Here is a 20,160-nt window from a genome sequence, read left to right as displayed (position 1 = left end):
ATTTAAACTTGAATTACAATATGCTGAAAGGTTATTATGGAATTTTTGTCCAATGATGCCAAAAATATACTGCCTACTTCCACTTTAAGGCTTTTAAACATTAGAGAAAACGTTTTAGACAGTATACTTGCATTGATAAGCATTTACAAGAAGCTACAAGGAATCTAAAAGACGAAAGTTTAACTCACTCTCAGGAAGAAGGGGAACTTCCTGCCGTAGAACCCGACCCTGAAGAACTCCGGCTCCAGACGCTGCTGCTCCATAATGTTGTCGTAATACGCTGCCTCCATTTTCTACATGCACACACACACACACACACACACACAATTTGTTTTACTGTTAGAATACATGAACAGTACAATACAGAGCTCACATACCAATGGCAATGTAAAGACTGTTTTAGATTATCATGTTCCCTCATCAATGAGTTTGATCATATCTATCAGGAAATGTTTTTCAGGGTTCAGACATGTTGGGAGAGTTGATAGAAGTGATATGAATGATGTTTTACAGTTTAACAGAAACAGGAGCAGATGTGTTGTTTTGTGATTTAACAGAAACCAGTTTGTGAAGTGTGTGTCATGCAGCTCACCCGTATCCAGCTGAGACTCTGGTAGTCATACAGTGATTCATACTGGAAGGCCAGTTCTCGGCACAGAGGGATACCAAACTCCCAACACTGGTGGATACACACACACACACACACACACACACACACACACACACACACACACACACACACACACACACACACACACACACACACACACACACACACACACACACACACACACACACACACACACATACAGAAACAGACAAAGTACTTTAGTGTGGTTTTAAGCAAAAGCGGTGCTCACAATGTTCTCTTTCATATGAGCACTACCTTCATTGTTGTTGAAGTAGTGAATCAACAGCTATGTATGAACATTTTATTTTATTTTTTAAGGATCCTGATTAGCTTAAAGGGCCAGTGGGTAGAATCTGGTGGCATCTAGCGGTGAGGTTGCAGATTACATCCAACTGAAACTTCTCCTGTGTGCCAAGCGTGTAGGAGAACTACTTTGGCCGATGCAAAAACGTGAAAACGGTGAAGGCCCCATCTAGAGCCAGTGTTTGGTTTGTCCGTTCTGTAAAAACATGGTGCATAGCCTTCAGTGCCGTTCTCAGCTCTTCTTTCAAAGGAGAACTACACTCCAGTTTGCAGCATCTACGCTAACCTCTTCAGTCCGCCAATGTCGTCAAAGAACGAACAGTTGAGTCGCGTCACACACACCTAAGCTACGCCCGTGGGTGCCTGTAGGTCCTCACAGTGCGCTGATTGGTCGTACGTCTGGCTATCCGGACAAAACGCATTACTTGAAGCCTGACAAGATGGATTTTCCTGTGAGATGTGGTCCTGCGATTCTCGTGTGTGCTTGTGACATTACGAGAATCCAGCTGCAGTGCAAGGTAAGCGGTGGGTTGTCGTTTTGTTAATCTTATTTTCTCCTGTTTTAATTAGAGGTTTAGAGGTGAGTCATTAGGTGAGTCATTATAGCGTGTTTTCTTTGATTGTGTTTGCCTGTTCTCACTCTCAACTCAAATCTTACAGCTTCATCTATTTTGAGACACATTTTAAATCAGTCAGAACGCATCAGTTGTTACACCATGTAAAAACAATGGGTGATGATTTGATCACAGCTTCTCTTCTTGCCTGCTGTGTTGCCTGATAGGTTTATTTGTGCAACATTGCTGCCTGTGTTTATTTGTGTTGGCATCATCTTCTCACCTTGCCCTTGTTGAAGTAGTGGATGACTTTGCGGCAGAGCCCCTCCTTCCGATGCCACTCTGTCTGAGCAGGATAATGCAGGAACTCCTTCAGGGGCCGCTCGTCCCAATGCAGCAGCTCCCAGTACAACAGCAGAGTGAACGCAGCCTCTGTGGACGTACAGGTCCAGTAGAGCAGGTCAACAGTCAGACGTCTTTCACACAGTGTGTGTACATGTGTGTGTGTTAGCTATGTCTGTTTGTTTGTGCTTTACCAGTGTAGTTTTCAGCCTGTAGATGCATATCACACAGTTTGTGGATGTAGCGGATGTACATCTCCTCCTTGTTGATCTCGGACTTGTAGAAATTCTGACAAGATACAAAACACACATGTTGACACATAAAATGTCTCAATCAAAGTTTGTTTTCTGAATCTCCAACTTTACCGACTTCAATCTCCGTCTTCAATACGGTGATATTTACTAAACATGTTTACATGCTTTAATGTAAATATTTCACCGTCTGTCTGAAACGCTCTGTTTGAGCTCCTGCCCCGCCCCCCTCCCGAAAAGCCCAGTCTGCTCTGATTGGTCAGCTGGCCCACTCTGTTGTGATCGGTCAACCAAACCAAACTCTTCGGACTCCACTCCAGCTCCACTCTAACTAGCTTTGTTTTGAGGGCGTGCCAAACTAGCCACTAGGCAGGTATTATGCAAATGTCTTATTCTGTGACATCACCACGTTACGGAAGAAAAGGCAGGACTTCAAGCAAGGCATTTCAGGCAGTTCAGGAGCAGTGTTTCTGTGGAGTAACTCCCTTTGGCATGACAAAAGTGACAAAGCCCAAACAGTGACAAAGCCCAAAGTTGCTTTGTCACTTTGCAGACCTTTTACATGCACAAAAAAACTATATAACACACTGAAGGAAAGGGAAAAAGCACAAAAGCATAATAGTCCCTTTTAACAATTTACTGGGGAAATCAGTAGGTTTGTGTGGAAAAATATCAATATGTCATAAATCTCACCAGGAGGTTAACAGTGCAGCCAATCTTCTTGTTCTCCGTCTCATCTCCCTTCATGCAGTCCCTGAAGAAAAGATAGAACTATTTAATAAACAACAACTTAAGTCCAACCTCCTCTAACAGTGAGCCTCTGTTCCGCTGGCCTCGGTAACCCAGTATGTTTTCTCAACACTGGAAGCTGCTCTTAAAGTTTTCTGTCCATATTTTAAGCTAAACTGGTGTCTACAGTAACACAACACTGGACGGTAGAGTTTTAGTGCCTCTCCATTTTAATCAGCACGATTTTTACCTCCACCAAGGAGGTTGTTTTCGGTTCGGTTTGTTTGTCTGTTTGTCAGCAGGATTACGGAACAACTACAGGACAGATTTTCATGAAACTTGGTAGAAGGGTGTAGTATGGGCCAAGGAAGAACCTATTACATTTTGGAGCGAATCCAAATCACAGAGCAGATAAAAGCATAATTTTTTACTTTCATTTACATCACAAGATAAGGCATGGCCTTGGCGGAGGTCTGCGCTCTCCGAGTGCCCTTCTAGTTGTCATTAACAACAGCATATCCTATGAGTCTTCGTCACTGTCACTCTGTCAAAGCCTCATGGGAGCTGTAGTTGTCAAAATGGCAAGTTGGTGCAACAAATAAAATGTCTAAATGTTGATAAACTAAAACTGAAAACTACTAGAAAATTTGTTATGTAATGCAAATACAAAAGCACACACACAATATATGTTGCATGTGTGTGTGTCCCGTATGTTACCGGTAATCCAGCAGTCGCTCCATCAGCCGTGTGACGGAGGTAACGAAGGAGATCCCCGTCTCTCTCCACGTCTCCTGCTCGATCTTCTCCAACAGACTTTAAGGAAAACAGACAAAAATTAGACGATGTACTGTTTTATACAAACATATTAGATTACATAGATTAAGCTATTACTGAGAACAGTGATCATTTACAGCCTGAGCAAATGCCATAATCCTGCAACCTACGTATATGTATGCAATGACCAGACCAAATCTTTGGATTTGCCGGAGCCTCCACCACGTACATAAAGCTAGTTTCTATTTTAAAAAAAGTTAGTTATGCAGAAATCAGAGAGTAAATATGGATTGGTTAGCTCAAAGTATAGAGAGGTTAAACTCTAATTTCCCCGGATTCTTAAAAATATCCCGTTAACTAAAATATGTATAAGGTAACAAGAGGAATGGAGGTCTGTTTATAATCAAGGACTGAAAGACATTATGTTTTTGTAAACTCATTAACAATACCTTCTATTAGTATATTGTGCAGAGACAGAATTACTACAATGCGTGACATAGATGAATTTGGTTTCAGACTGCTCACACTGATACAATTCTCTTTGGAGGGTTGATTGATTTCTTTTTTTTTGACAATCAAAAGAAACACAATTTTCAGGGACTGTGGCAGCTCTTTAAGACATATTTAAATGTGTCATTGCAGGTTTTACAGGCTCACACTGCCATCATGTTGGCAGAGAATAACACTTATTATATGATTATTAGAAGGCAGATATCATCTCCATATGTCTCGCTATATGTAAGTGAGGTCATACCTGGGGTAGGGCCCAAACAGCTGGGTTCTAGTCCAGCAGCACAGAGCAAAGCAAACACGGCAGCAGTGTTAGAGCAGAAAAACTGAGAGTTAATTTATGTTAGCAGAGAGAGAGAGAGAGAGAGAGAGAGAGAGAGGGGGGAAGGATTCACACTGGTTTAAAAACAGAGAGACGAGGAGTTAGAGGCAAACAGAGAGAGAAAGACTTGTGTTGGAGAAACTGTGAAGTAAAGTGTTTCTTACAGCAAACCGAAGAGTTCTCTGTAGTTCTCATCACCTTTCCCCTCAGAAACCAAACTGTCCAGCTTGTCAATCAGCTCAGCCTCCACCTACACGCACACAAACAAAATAAATTAATTAATTAAAATAAAATAAATAAATCTGTGGTCTGACATACTGTTAGTGAGCAGAGCTGTTTCTACAGTTACTCATGTGATAGATGCTTGTGTTTGTTTGTGTACCTGTTTGAAGTTCCCGTTCTTGCGTTGCTCCCAGTCCATCATGTCGTGGAAGATGGGGATCATGATGTTTCGTACCTCCACCTGAGGAACCAGCGTCACTCCCAGGAACGGGCCGATCATACCGGGGATGAAGTGGATCTTATTCTCACCTAAGATTAGCATACAAGTAACCACTCATCTTCAGTCAATCAGACAATAAATCAGATAGTCTGTGTGTAGATTAACAATATCAGGAGGTAAATGGATTTTATGCTCTGCGGATTAAAAGTAGAGTTGGTGATCTTCTTCAAATACATTTTGTCATATTTGCTGAAATTCTCATTACACCCTGACAGCAATCAATACATCAAATGCTGTGTTAAAAAAAGAAAACAATCTGGTATCAGTAGCTCAATAGGATAATTTTTAAAATCTAGCGTACTCTTGCTAGTTTCTTAAGATTACCAACCCTATCTTTAAATTGTAGAATGCATTTAGAGTTGAGATTTCAGATTTTAGAATATAATAACACACTTTGCAGACTTTAGAGCAGAAAACTTCTGCAACTACTGAATATAAATAAAGCAATGTTAACTGAACTAAACTCTTTGGAAAGGTGTTCTTCTTTTTCTTCTTTGGGTTTTGTTGGTGGTTTGCAAACTAGCTCATAGGTGCTTTATCACACTCTACTGGACTGGACTGTGGAGCAGTAGATATTTGGAAAATCTTACCGAGGTTCTGCCACATGCTGAACAGTTCGTAGGTCATCATCACCCTCATGTCACCGTACCTGCAGATGGACAGAAGGTCATACATTTATCACAGTAAGAAGGTGACTGAGCAGCCTTTGGATGAAAGAGGTTAACACAGGTATAACTACTATTTCCTTTTCTGATTTAGAAAATCTAATCTGGGAGTTTTGTGTAAATGTTACTGATGTTTAAATTACTGTTATATAGTTAAATTCCTGAGTAGTCTACAAGAACGTACAGCGAGCCGGTCATTGTTGTGAAATAAAACCTGACAAGGCGATTCAGCACCGGGTGGTCTTGCATCGTCCTGAAGGGGTTTATTTCACAACAATGACCCGCTAGCTGTTCATTATCCCGCTTATTAAACGGGCACTTATTTAAGAAATCAATAATTTTACACAAAAACTTAAGTAAGGTTTTGAATGCAGGACTTTTACTTGTAGTGGAGTATTTTCAAAGTGTAGTATTAGTACTTTTGCTGCAGTAAAGGATCTGAATACTTTTTCCATGACTGGTAAATAGGGAGTGATTTCAGACGCAGCCTCAGTGAGCGAGACAAAGTAAGAAACATAAAAACTAAAAAGGCAATTTTGTTTCCTATTTGTTTCAATTCGATTTGAAACTAGAGCAGAAAAATAACCAGAAACACTCTGCAGATTGTCATTTATCTTGTTTTGGTGATGTTTATTTCCACCTCTGCATGATTTCTTTCCAACATCCCTTCAAATATCTCATATGTCTCAATCCAAGCCATCACTTTTCATCCTTGTCAGTCTCATTTTCACTATTCTTGAGAGGTGGAAACTCAACAGAAGCTGGAGGAAGTCTTAGTGCCTGAGGAGGTTTAGTGAGTTTAGTGTCTGGGGCTCCCTCGTTCCTGGGACTGTTTTGGTGGGAAAGGCCTAACAGGGAGGAAATGAGCTTTCCTGGAGTAATGGAGTGTTCCTGCAGGATTGATAAAGTAGGTCGTCAAGTTTGTAGCGTTGCTTCACTTCAAAGAGGAAAATGGGTTCTTTCAACATCTGACTCTCAGCATTTTAGTTGCAGATGACACACGACTCTGAGGAAGACAGTTATGGTAATGACGCTGGCAGAGAGTGTGTGTCTCCACATGTGTCTATGCAAACAAGCAGTACTGTGTTTGCGTGTTTGTGTGTGTGTGTGTGTGTGTAATGGTCTCTGCTATTTGTGAGTAGGAGTGTGAGAATTAATGAATTAATGTGACAGATACTGCAGGGTTTCTGCTCTTCCTTCTTTTTCATCCCCGGGGTCTGCCGATAGATTTTGATGTTAATAAAATGTACACAAATTCACGAATATGTAGGATATTACTACTGGCATTTCTGTAATATTACGTTGCAACGTCTGCTGTATTAGCCATGTGTTTACTACGTGTTTATCTGCATATAGAGCGGGGAAGTGAGATCCACATGTGGCCACTCAAGACGCATGTGGGAGACGCATTCTAATGCAAGGTCTGAACAGGGCCTTTGTTGTTGGTGCACATGTGTGTGTGTTCTTACTTGTCTAAGACCTTCTTCCTTTTAGCAGGACTCAAGTTTTCCAACTGTAAACTGGGCTGGTTGATGTACAGCACCGCCAGACTGAAGTAGGAGTTCCACACCTGTTCACACACACACACACACACACACACACACACAAACTGACATTACAGTATATGAAATGTAACACAATATCCTGTCACTGTGTGGTTTCCGCACAAAGCTTTCATTAATCAGTTTTTCAGCGCGTGTGTGAAAGTAAATGTTAAACAGAACATTAGAGCTCCACTTATTCATGATGATTCATTGTTTTCTCTCTCCCGATGGTAAACGAGGGCCTTGAGCGCCCTGAGATCACATTTTTCTTCCCTCTTGCACTCAGATCACTCAGTCCTCCTCCTGTTGCTGTGTGACCGCCAGCAGCCCATTGACTTTTCTGACTGATGTTTAAATGGTTTCAGTCTCTGTAAATCAACTGCTCTTTATTCAATGTTACGTGGTTCAAAGTGAGGATATGCTTTAAGGTTTTTCTCATTGACAGTTAAGGGGAGACAATACAGGCAAAAACATAGTTTGTTCATGCAGTGATCAATTTTGTGATTTTGGGCTATTTTGCATCCATAACATGTCGTCTTTCAGAATAGTGGAAAGAAAACATCCAAAATACACATTTAGGGGTTTATTTTACCACTTTCTTTACTTTGTGTCTATATTTTTCTCCTAAATTCACACAAAGTTATCATTAGATAATGCCTCATTTGCATATTTAAACATAACCTTTTAGAAAACTTTTAATGCAAAAAATAATTGTCTAAATGTAAGTAATCAACTGGGGAAGTTTCATGGTGATATCTATTAGATAAACCTGTAGTGTCTTCAAAATGCATGGAATTTTACAATACGTGTCTTTAAAGGTCGTTCTTTCTCGTAGTCTGAGCAAGAAACTTCCCCTTCAGTAGCACTTACATCCACCAAACTTTCCAGTTTCATTCCTATCTATATGTTGTTACTGAGGGGTTTGTTCATATATCCTTCATAACCTGATTTATAGAATATTTTATTCCTAAAAACATGGTGAAAATGGATTTGAGGGAGTGATAAAGAGATACAGTATCTATAATTCCCTCTGTAAAAACCTTTGACACTAATACGTCAACAAAATGAAACAATCATTTTGAACCTGGCTTTATCCATTGTTCGGATATACAGTATGTTCTGGAAATGTATGCAAATTAGCACATATTTAATAAGATAATGCTTCATTTGCATATTTAAACATGAAATTTCAGAGAACTTGTAATACAAAAATAATTGACTTAATGTAAGTAATCAACTGGCGAAGTTTCATGGTGATATCTATTAGTAATACAGAGCAATGATGATACATTCATGGAGAAAGTGAATCATTTTGAATCAACATTGTAGATTAACAGCCAACTTCTGTCACAAGTGAAGAGAGGAAAACACAGAAAATATTGTCTTTTAAAGCTCAGTGAACAGAGAAACCACTCACAGTTTCATTCATATTACAGTTATTGTGATAACTTCCAGGCATAGTTTGTGGTTTGTGTGCATCTATGAATCAGTGTCAGTTAAAGTCACGTACCTTGAAGTCAAATTCAGCTTCGGTGAAGTTCTTGTGCAGAGCAGGAGACAGGTACTGAGCTGTGGTCAGGATGATGCTGCGGAGCGGGAACACACACAAACACAGTTGTTGTTATTCGATTCGATCCAGATTGAGTCAGTGATGCGAGCAAACACTGTTAGATGTGTTAGATGTCTTGTGTGTCTTACTTGCTGGTGAGAAGCCTCATGACGTTCCAGTCGCGAGGGAAAATACTGAGCTTCATCAGGTTTCTAAACACGCACAAAATCTTCAACAAGAACTCCTGAAGAGGAGAAGAGGAAGGAGGTGTCAGTGTCTCTCAAATAATATCCAAACATTTTACATCACCAGGGGCCAGTTGCATAAAAATAGAACTGGTCATTGTCTTAAATATAACTTTAAGTCAGACTTGCTATAGAGACTTAAATTTACCTGTTGCATTAAGCTTCCCTATGAGTGACTAATGTAAGACTGACTTAGATAGCCTGTCGCAGAATGCATTATGGGTGAAATAAGACACTTAACAAAGGAGAAAAAATGGTAGATGCAACAGCAGAAAAGATAAACAGCATAAATCCAACAGTCGTTAGAACCGTCAAGGGTGTTCAGAAACAATTCAAGAATATGGTACAAAAAGTTATGGATAAACACCTGAAATAGTTAACTAAAGTTAGCTATAAGCAATGTTGGAATAGTTAGCTTAAAGTAATGGATAAACAAGTTAAAGGTTAAATAGTTTGCTAAAAGTAATGGATAAACTTTTGGAAAAGTCAGTCTTAATATTTATGTAACAGACAGGCATAATTAGACTAGTCTAACCACACAACCTAAGACCAGTCTAAGGCCAAGACTAGTCTTTAAACTAAGTTTATGCAACTGGCCCCTGATACAAAGGCAGGAGTTGACCTCAGCCTTGTTGTCATGTCGCACAGTCACATGATCGTAATGTTTTTTCACTGGAAGCTGCACTTTCTCGTACCTTGAGCTCCTCCTTGCTCTGAAAGTTTTCCATCAGGCGTTGGAAGTGGATATCTGTCATCTGGCGGAGGAGGGACAGGAGGCAGGACACATACTCTCCCTGCCAATAGGAAACCGGGGAAATAGGCATGTGAGCCAATCACTTGGGAGCAGTTAGCAGTACAGCAATTGAACAATCAAAGATGATGACAGCAGGATCAGAAAGACTCTTTCCCAAACTGATCCCTATTCACTAGCCTTTTCACTCTGCATGAAGGTAGCCTACTGTATATTAGGTACTGTTAAAAACAATCAGCATGTGCTATAATGGTATATTCTTCTTTTTATTGATGCATGTATATGTGAGTAGAAGACAAACCAAATAAGTGTAGGACGGTTCCTTTTATTTTACTTTCATTCTGAGGTTTTAAACACACCATAAAAAGTCAGTGGAAGAAAAATGTAGCTATGCGTTTATGTGCATGACCAACATAATGTTTATGAAGTGGAAAAATGGATTTTAAATTTATGATCTTTGCGAGTTTAAGACTCCCTGATGGGTGGTTTTATTTTACACTCCACACTACCTGGAATTGATGAAGCTCATAATAAGGTCAAGCCTCCTTGTGAACAGGCAGATAAAGGTTTAGTGGATAGGGCAAGTGGGGGCTGGATTGAGGCTGAGCCAAAATGTAAATGAAGAATGATGGAGTCATGTGACAATCAATCTCTAAAATTGAATTTGCATATGAAACATATACCGAGATAAAGAGCTATACCTGACTGAGAAACCTTACAGATGGTACATTACACATTTATATGACACCTCTACAATTTAACTAAGATCCATACTGTTTTTCTCTGGAAATATATATTACACAGACAGGATGCAAAGAGGAGCCAAACAAGCACTTCAATGAGAATTACCAAGCCGTGCAAGCATGCAGAGAGGAGGACGATGATGTTTAATGAGAAAGCTGTGCTTGTGGACAGATGGGTCAGTGATGGATGGATTAGAGGAGGGCAATGTGGACAAAATTAATCTTGTGATAATTATCACATTATTAACTATATTGATCAAAGTATTGATCCTAGTGAGTCAAATGGTTTTCTTGTGTTTTCATTGAGCAAATAATAAAAAAAGTATGTTTCTGTTATTTAAATTCTCACTTTGTGACATTTAAAATAGAACTTGTCCTTTAGATGTGAGAACTGTGAATGAGGACTCTGTAACATTATGATAATATAAAGGAACACTAATATTAAAATATTGCCCAACCCTAGGAAGGACAGAGAGGTGGATGGATACAGGATGGAGGAGGGTAGTGGGAGGTGAAGTCGTAGTAGTCGTATTGTTAGTTACTAACAGTGATCTCCGCGGTGCACTGCGGACAGCGTTGACCCCTTACCGCCTCCTGCGATTGGCTCTTGCTCATGATTGACAGCAGTGTCTGCAGGAGGACGTCCAATAGGGACTCTACCATCATCTCCACCTCCTCCTGCACCGACGTGTCCTGAAGGGGGAGTGAAGGGAATGATAAAGAAAGGAACATCGAGACGGTGGAAAGCAGAGAAGAAGAGCAGAAGTAAACAGCCAGCTCCAGTCAAACATGTTTTCTTTGTATTTCAGTGTGTCACAAATATCAGATATATTGGGGGAAACAAATTTGCTACTTTTAAATGTCACACAAATGCTGTTTAATGTTACCAAGTTTTTTAGCTTATGACACAATGATCATTTTTAACCTTTGACTATCGTAGAAAAAAGGCATATGCTTCTAAAGGCCCTGACACACCAAGCCGACTATTTACTGATAAGGAAGAATGTGAATCTATTGCAGCTTAACAGAAGTCCCACGGCCGACCTCCCAGACAGCACATGGACACAAAGTTTGTATGTGTAGCTGTGCATACAATGTTTTATTAGTATATACTGTGTGTGTGTGTGTGTGTGTGTGTGTGTGTGTTACCATTGAGCTGCTCTTGATGATAGAGAATATGGAGCTGAGTATTCCAGAGCAGATGAGCAGCTCTTTCTGCTGCCTCAGATGGAGATGGATGTGATGCAGGACCACAGGAAGCAGGATCCTTCGAGACTCTGAGGGCACGGGCACACACACACACACGCACACACACACACACACACACACACACACACACACACACACACACACACACACACACACACACACACACACACACACACACACACACACACACATACACACACACACAAACACACACACACACGCAAGAACATTTATTTGCATGTGATTTTGATGCGAGTTATACCAGAACATGGAGCTCTGTGGCTGAAAAGGTTGTAAACGGTTAATCTAAGAAATCACAGAAAAGGAAATACATACAGGAAACAACACTAACATGACTGAGTCATTTAGTATCTGTGTTTGAATGAGTTAACAGGCTTTTGTATTTGTAGTTAAGTGCTGTGGAGCTGTTATACTTCGATGAATATTTATTCATATAAATCTATTGTTTAGAGGAGGCACGGATTCACCAAGTACTTTAGATGCTGACATTACATTTGAAGATTGTACAGTATCAATAACAATTAAAGCTACAAGCAGCAATGAACAGGCCCTCGCACATTCATGCACGTCGGGGGTACTGGCAGGACGGCGGTCATCGCAACCTAAAGTGTAGGGGGCGGGGATAACCCACACCAATGAAACAGCAACTATCTGCTGAATGCAATGACACCTCCCACAAGAGTTTACGACAAACGGTTCATGAGTTGCGAAAGAGGGCGGGGGTAAAGTTGAGGGGCGGGACTATGAGTCGGTATTGGCATGTAAATATCCTCCGGCCTGGAAACTTATTATGACTGAGAAATTTGGAGCGGCTCAATTTTTCCAAATTCTTATTGGGCGCCAGCGAACTATTTTGCAACACCCAAGCCCGAGACCCCAAAAACATCAATTTCATTTTCCACCACCACCATTTTCCAAGTTTAACAATTTTTTCTGAGCATCGTAGGACCCTCAAAAATGCAATTCATTTTAATAACAATAATGATTCTTTCAGTTTCAATAGGGCCTTCGCTGCCCGACGTTGTCAGTGCTCAGACCCTAATGATACTACACAGAAAGATTTTCTACATTGGAATAATCGGCAGGTCTTACTGTAGGTGACACTATCTATTCGTGGATGTGGCAGCTTGGAGTTAGACGGAACATGTTCAGGTATGTAAAGGTGCTGTTTGGAAAGATTTTACTGACATACTCACTACTCTTTCATATCAGAGAAAAGTATAAATCAGAAGAAAAACAATAAGATGTGTTTGTGCTCTAACCTGGGAAAGAGAAGAGCCTGCTGTCCACCGTCCGGGCTATGGACTGCAGTTTGACCACATCCATGGACTGTCCGATGTGCACCGTGGACGGCATGCTGCCCAGAGTGCCGCGCACAAACTCTGCCACTTCCTGCACTGTAAACATCTGCAGCAGCTCATCAAATATGGCTGGGAACGAGTTCAACAGAGCGGCCTGAGGAAGACGAGGGAGAGGAGAGGATGAAAGGAGTTTTTACAGAGGAGGGTACAAGTGGACGTCGAGAAAAAGAAAGTTAAGGAGAGAAAAAGAGAGGCAGTGGGTTGCAAGGTTAATAATGTGAGCTTCTGTGTTTGTAGTGACCATGACGTCATTCTGTAACACAACACAGCAGAGCAGAGGTGAGTTAACGTGACACAGTGAAAAGCTGAATTTCAAAATGCCCATTGAGTAAAGATTTTCATCACACACTCATGTAGGTTTGACCACAGAGCAACAAAACAGTCTAAGTAACAGTATGTTGGGTCATTTTACTATATAGTTAACTGCATTTTGGAATCCGGCCGTTCACCAGTCGAGACATAAAAGACGCACAGGAGAGCGAACAAAGTGAATTCATTCATTAGCAGACAAGAAATCACAGCAAGATTAAAAAGGACAGATTAAAGAAGGATAAAGTTAAGAAGAAAAACACAGACATGGGTGAGATATTAATCTGTAAACAATTCGACAACATTAAAAACTCACAGCAACAAATCTGATCAGAGAGGAAGGCTTGCAGCAGTCATTGGCTGGTTTTAGTGACTCAGCACAATAAGGACGGTGTAGCAGATACGCTTTTGAAATTTTAGTGCTTGGACAGAATGGTTTCAGTTTTCTGTTTACAGTAATTGGGCTCGTAGTTATGCAGTTTGTGATTCTGGCAGAAGAATGGTGGTTATGACTGGACAATTTTGTGGTGGTTTCAAGGCCAATGTACTTTTTCTTGCATCTTAGTTGCTTGAACAAACAGCACAGTTTATCATCTTCACCAAGGAGCTGATGGGGATCAAGATTCAGCACAAACGCGTCGATGAAAAAGTGCATTCAACGAACAAATATCCTCCATGTTTCAGCTGATTATACCATGGATGGCACCTCTATGGCCTTTCAAAATTAAACCTGTGTGACCTGATTCTTGAATGAATTCCTGGTGACAATACTGCTTCTTGGATTTGAGCTTATTTTCATGATCAAATAATCAGCCGATTGTTTTCTTGGTTCATTGAGACAAAATCACTTTGTCTATAAAATGTCAGAGAAAAGAAAAAAATGCCCCTCGCAATTTCCTGAAGCCCGATTTTATGTCATTAAATTACAAAATCAAAACATGTTCAGACTAAGAAGACTAAGAAAATTAACAATTTTAAAACTTGCAACCAAAGAAGGTTCTGCATTTTTGCTTAAAAAATTACTTTAATGATTAATCAGTTATGAAAATAGTTCCAGAGTATTTCTGTCGAGCAACTTATCGATTATATTTCATCTCTACATTACGGTAAGTGAATTGAGAAATCTCACGTTTACATGGAATTTTTTTTTTCAGTTTTTGACCTTATTCCGAAAAAGACAATATTCCCACTAAGCTGTTTACATGGCTAATGAAAATGAATATCCCACTAATATACCTGTTTACATGCAGCCGTGCATACTCAGATTATTGAAAAGGTCGGCGTTGTGATATTTGCACATATACAAAAAAACTGTTGAAATCCAAGTTTTTCATAATGTTTAAAAGTAGGTGTGTTTCTCCTTCTGACCAGAAATGTGGGATTTTTTTTTTTGGTCATGCATCTCTGCAACTGGCTAGTTGGTTTGTGTACAACGCACAGAGCTGGCCGTGAACAGGCAAGAAGCCGTGGGACAGTGTGTTGCAAACTACCGTAAAAAAACCCAATTGAGACTCATATTTTCCGAATGCGCTGTATACATGTCCAAAGAACGCTCCTAAAACCTGAATAAAATCAGCATATCCCACATGTTTTGATCAGAAAATGCTCTTTTCGGAATAAGGTTTAACTCATAATATCCAAACAGAATATACGCTTTACATGAACCGTATCAAATTCGGATTAATAGTGGAATATTAGTGTGCATGTAACGCTCACCTCAGTAAATATATAATATAAATATCTGTGACCATGCTGGCTTTAGTTTATAACTAGACTGTTGTGATGGTGCATGACTGGTGAACAGCACACCATTAAGATTTTGTCACTTTGGCATTTTAGCACACTTTGCAGGTTAGCAGCTCTCACAGACAGAGAGGAGGAAGTTATTTCTCTCATTTATTCTTCACATGTGAAAGAGCAGCCTCTCTCCAGGGTGTGATGTGAGTCGATGAGCTGACAGTTTTGACGTATGGTTTTCCGGGGGAGGAAATGACAGGGCTAAATCAGGTGTGTGTTTACAGTTAGAGGACCATGATATGCAGTGGGGGTTTGTAGGACAACGGAGGTATGACTAAGCAGTGAGTGCAGGTCGTGTCAGGAACGTGTGCTTGTGGTTCACAGGAGTGTGTGTGACGTTAGGCTCACAAACAGCTCAACGGGTGAATTAGGATTCTGGGCTTCACACAAGGAGCGGGGATGCTGTGGTTTTCATCCGGACGTCTACTTACTGACAGTGGAGACGGCCGCAGAGCGTTGGAGCTCCAGGCCTGAGAGCAGTTGGCCTGCCCGCTGCCAGGAGCCTGTCCTGGGGCAGGGGGCTGGGCTTGGCCCGGGACAGGAACTAGTGCTAAGGAAGCGGTAGGCCCGACACCGGGACCCGGGGCCTGATTTGGGGCTGGACAAGGCTGGGAGCCCTGTGGTGTACGGGTGTGGAGGGGAGAGGCCCAGGAGGAATAATAGGGACCCAAAGGGTAGAGCAAAGAATTGTGGGAGGTTGAAAGAGAAGGTGTGGGAAGGAAGCAAGGAAAGGTCCGAGGTACAAGTAGAAAGAGGTACATAAAGGAGACAAGAGTCAGGTTAAAGCAACTAAAAGGAGAGGATGAAACATATCTAAACTATAAGCAAATGTAATTAAATCACTAGATTAGTCTAACTAATCTAAACTACAAAGACACAACAAGATGCAGTTTCAGCTGTGAAAAGAACGAGATTACTTAAACAGGGAAAGCTCATCAACATTTTAACTCGATGAAAAACAAAACGATTAAAGAGAAGTCCTAAAAACAAAACATTTGGAAGAGTCTTTATGTTTTCTCACCTGTGTGAAGATGAGGGTCTCTGAGTTGCGGCTGTCCAGGCTGAGGACGAAGCGGATCGACTGAAAGAGTTCCTGGATGCTGGTTCGAAACTGCTCCTCCTCCATACCGCAGGTGGCCCGAGAGTAAAGGATCCGAGACTGGATGATGAACTTAAACAGATACTCTAGGGCCTGAGGGAGGAGAGACGGAAACAAGGAGGGAGAATCAGAGAGAGAAATGGAAAAGAAACAATATAACATAAAATATCAATGTTTTATTTATATATAAACATCTCCAATGTGAGTGTTTCTCTTCTCATTCACTTGAGAAGGAAGACACAAGAAGAGGCAGAGGCTGAAGTGTGTAATGTTCAAATTCTATCAAACTAAAAGTGCAGTAAAGTCTTTTTATTTTGTTTTCATTCTACAATACCAATACATTTAAAGAGTAGATACGATTGTTTTCTTACTAGGGCTGTTCAAGTTAACGCGATAATAACATGCACAAATTTGTTTTAACGCCACTAGTTTCTTTAACACAACTTGCGATTTTAAGGTTTTAGCGGACTCAGTTTTAAAGTTAGAGTGGAGATACTGGCATCACTAGAAAACCTAAGGAATCTGTGAGAAAGAAAACCTGTGAGGGTTTCTGGACAATATTTGTCATTGTTCTGTGTTGTTAATTGATTTCCAATAATAAATATATACATATATTTGCATAAAGCAAGCCTATTTGCCCACTTAAATACTTGACAAATTTCTATTTAAAGTATACTTTGAACAGTTAAAAAATATGCGATTAATCGCACTTAAACATTTTAAATGACTGACAGCCCTATTTCTTTCATATGAATATTTCATTTTAATCTAATCTTGTTGTTTTAACTTACTCATGACTGTCAGTTAAAGTTACTCTACTGCTGCATTCATTTAGATATACAGTACAATATGAGTAAAAAGACTCAACTATGAGTTAATTAAATGTAGATACATCTGATATTTGTGCAGTGCTTCACATGATAAATCAGAACAGAAAATACAAACGGAGCAGAAAAGGCCTGGTGCTTTACTTCTTAAAAGGGTGAATGAATGTACAGTTTGTACAAGACAGAGACGGACAGATACAAGCTGAAACTCAGCGGACAGGCTTGTAAAATATGAATAACTAGAATTACCACCTAGCAGCTGTGTGCCTCCGCCAACCAGTCAAGTTGTAGTTTCATCCATATCTATCCAGACTCATATTATGTACAGTAGGTAGTGAAAACTATGAAGGAACTAATATAAAGGTATTAATTGTATTTTGTCATAATTAGCAAAATCATTCTTGAGTTATGGCCAAAAACATGGTCACAGTGACTTTTAAACACCAAAATCTAATCAGTTCATCCTTGAATTCAAGTGGATGTTTGTTCCAAATATGAATTAATCCCCTCAAGGTGTTCGTTCACAAGAATGGGTCAGACAGACAACCTGAAAATATAACTCCTCTAGCCAGGCTTAAAAAACTCAGATCTGAACCCACAGCTACAGCGTCTGTCAAAAGTATCCTCAATAATTCACATCGTCCACTTTTACATGACAGAGTGACCCATTTCAGACGGATGTTTGAGTCTGATAAATAATTGAATGTGCTGAGCGGCGTTTGTCCGCTAAATGTGGTACATTCTCTACATCTGCTTGGTGCATCTATTCAGGGCTCTGCTGCCTACAACACCGATGCGATGGTGAATATGATGCGAGGACATTCAGTGGGAAGAACTACCAAGGTGTAAACATGTCGATAAAGCCCTTTGGTTGATTTTTACATTAAAACATTGTGCAGATAAGATATTATCAGCAGCAGGGTAACCATTCAAATAAAAATGAAAATGTCTGCATTTTCTTGTCTGTGAAAGAAAAAGGGAGTAAAAAAAAACACGCTTGCATAGGTAACTAGTGTTTTGCTCAGCAAGCTAGATGGTTGCTGTTTGAATGTTATAGATGTCTTTAGGAGAACAAATGTCTCCTTTTGTCTTAACTAAATGAAACATAAAAACTAACCAAAACTGGAAGCTTTGTATTTTCAAAAAGTGAACAAATTTAGAAAATCATATAATAACCATCATTTATAAATGCTAAATTCATTGTTAATTAAACTTAGTTAATAGTCATTTAAATGTTAACAAACAATGCAAAGCTAATTAATATTGTTTACTAATTATTACTAATGCTATAATTATTTAACAGTTTATAGTTGCAAACATTATAACATGTTATATATTATATAGAGAAGTATTTGCTCATGATTAAAATATTATTTGTAAACTTTAAGAAATTGTTTGTAAAACATCTATAAACATTATATAGACAGAAATGTGTAACATTTCTTAATGGTAAATAATTGGTTTGTAAACTGTCTATAAACATTATTTGGATGACTATTATAAAGTTGCAATTGATGGTTATAATACCTTGTTAATAAATACTTTGTAAAGCATCTATAAACATTATTTAGATAGATAGTTAATACTTTGTCAGTGGTTTGGACAAATAATTCGGTTATAACTAACCAATACCTAATATAGTATACGTAAGGAATAATGTGCGGCGAGCCGGTCATTGTTGTTAAAAGAATCCCCGACAGGGTGATGACCCGCTAGCTGTACATTATCCCGCTTATTACACGGCTACTTACTGAAGAAATCAATATTTTGACACAAAAACGGTCCGCCAGAGTCTGACATCTGAACTGCGCCCATAGCAAATTGTCATTCATGAAGTTAGGACTCATTCAGTGGCTCTTACCCTCATTGCTTCCTGTATGTGGTCCTGTCTGACCACCTCTGCAGAGCGGTCCATGTACCACTTCAGACAGCGGATCAGCTCTCTGGAACACAGCAAACATTAAACAGTGTAAATTATGACATGTGACATTTGAGCATTTCTTTTGTATTTCTTTCGCAGAGGGGACGGAGAACAATTTCTGGAACTGCTATTCGTAAACTTGACCAAGACTCTAAAAAATAATGAGCTTAAAAAACACAGCCACGACCTGTGATGTTGTGACCGGATAACTTAAAATTCAGCAATAGATGCACACTCGTATGGCTTTTCTTTGACTCACATTGAAGTGGTCGTAAATTCATTGACATTACAAACCAGGACAAAAAAAAATAAATCCATTTCTCCTATTTTATTTTTGATCTCTATTATATTACTATTTCCTGCTAGCTGGCAGAGTACCACATTTCTACCAGACTGACCTTAACCTGAATATTATACAGTAATGTAGTTGCTATGTGCATGTAAATGTACTCGAGAGAATGAATAGCAACGCTTCAAAAGGATAAAGAGCTTAGACATCAGTGGTGTTGGGAGAATCAGGATCATTAAATTGAAGGGCATGTCATTTTCAGAAGAATGCAGTGAGTGTATGACATATAAACATACATTCAGGTACACACATACCTGCGTACCTTTTAAAGAGACTGTATGAGAGGATAGTTTGTCAGAGCATTGACTTGTGAACCAGCTAGGGTGACCAGGTGTACCACTTTATGAGAGACTGCAAGGCATTTTTATCCCTTGTCCCACATCCCACATATTGAGACGATGTTCCACATTTTCATTGACTCTATTTTTCAAAAGTCCACTACAGTCTACCACTGCAGGATAAATGCTTTTCTAAAATCTGGCTTTTATCCAACTGGAAGGCTGTCATCTTGGCCCTGTGTTTGCTGTCAATCAAACTGTGAACACGTGGGTCAACTGCAGGTTAACCTGTGAGTTACCACAAATCACAAGCTATGCACATTTAGGCGGAATATTTATAATACAAACGTGCGTCTCAAAAAGAGACGCGCCGATCTATTGATGCATTCGGGATAATCATAGAGATGTTTTGAGGTAAACGGCATAATAAAAATGTTTATTTTTTAAGTTAGATAGAAATTCTAACAACATTTTAGACTACCTTTCAGCATTGGTAACGTGTTCCACATTGTCCCACACAAACAGACTCTTTGTCCCACATTTGGTTTGTCGGGATCTGGTCACCCTAGAACCA

At 39.7% G+C, this 20,160-nt stretch overlaps 1 protein-coding gene across 15 annotated transcripts in view; it reads right to left on the bottom strand.

Moving 5' to 3' along the window:
* Positions 1-20,160, bottom strand: part of LOC141768708 (dedicator of cytokinesis protein 3-like) — a 239,196-nt gene that overhangs the window by 14,520 nt on the left and 204,516 nt on the right. For 8 of the 15 annotated variants that reach the window (XM_074637029.1, XM_074637073.1, XM_074637051.1 and 5 more), the window contains 20 exons: positions 18,900-18,981; positions 16,134-16,304; positions 15,544-15,729; positions 12,908-13,100; positions 11,565-11,692; positions 10,962-11,108; positions 9,617-9,715; positions 8,826-8,920; positions 8,638-8,713; positions 7,053-7,153; positions 5,509-5,567; positions 4,799-4,947; positions 4,581-4,666; positions 4,339-4,365; positions 3,528-3,623; positions 2,775-2,835; positions 2,025-2,118; positions 1,772-1,920; positions 593-679; positions 189-293 (listed from right to left, as the gene is read on the bottom strand). In XM_074637029.1, the coding sequence (XP_074493130.1) occupies positions 189-293; positions 593-679; positions 1,772-1,920; positions 2,025-2,118; positions 2,775-2,835; positions 3,528-3,623; positions 4,339-4,365; positions 4,581-4,666; positions 4,799-4,947; positions 5,509-5,567; positions 7,053-7,153; positions 8,638-8,713; positions 8,826-8,920; positions 9,617-9,715; positions 10,962-11,108; positions 11,565-11,692; positions 12,908-13,100; positions 15,544-15,729; positions 16,134-16,304; positions 18,900-18,981 (2,191 nt within the window). The remainder of the gene's footprint in view (positions 1-188; positions 294-592; positions 680-1,771; positions 1,921-2,024; positions 2,119-2,774; positions 2,836-3,527; positions 3,624-4,338; positions 4,366-4,580; positions 4,667-4,798; positions 4,948-5,508; positions 5,568-7,052; positions 7,154-8,637; positions 8,714-8,825; positions 8,921-9,616; positions 9,716-10,961; positions 11,109-11,564; positions 11,693-12,907; positions 13,101-15,543; positions 15,730-16,133; positions 16,305-18,899; positions 18,982-20,160) is intronic. The other 7 variants (XM_074637082.1, XM_074637104.1, XM_074637092.1 and 4 more) reach the window with 4 other exon arrangements.

Source organism: Sebastes fasciatus, chromosome 1 (assembly GCF_043250625.1).
Source record: "Sebastes fasciatus isolate fSebFas1 chromosome 1, fSebFas1.pri, whole genome shotgun sequence".
Lineage (NCBI taxonomy): Eukaryota > Metazoa > Chordata > Actinopteri > Perciformes > Sebastidae > Sebastes > Sebastes fasciatus.
The sequence above is the reverse complement of the archived record's forward strand: the minus strand, read 5'-3'. Positions and strand labels throughout refer to the sequence as shown.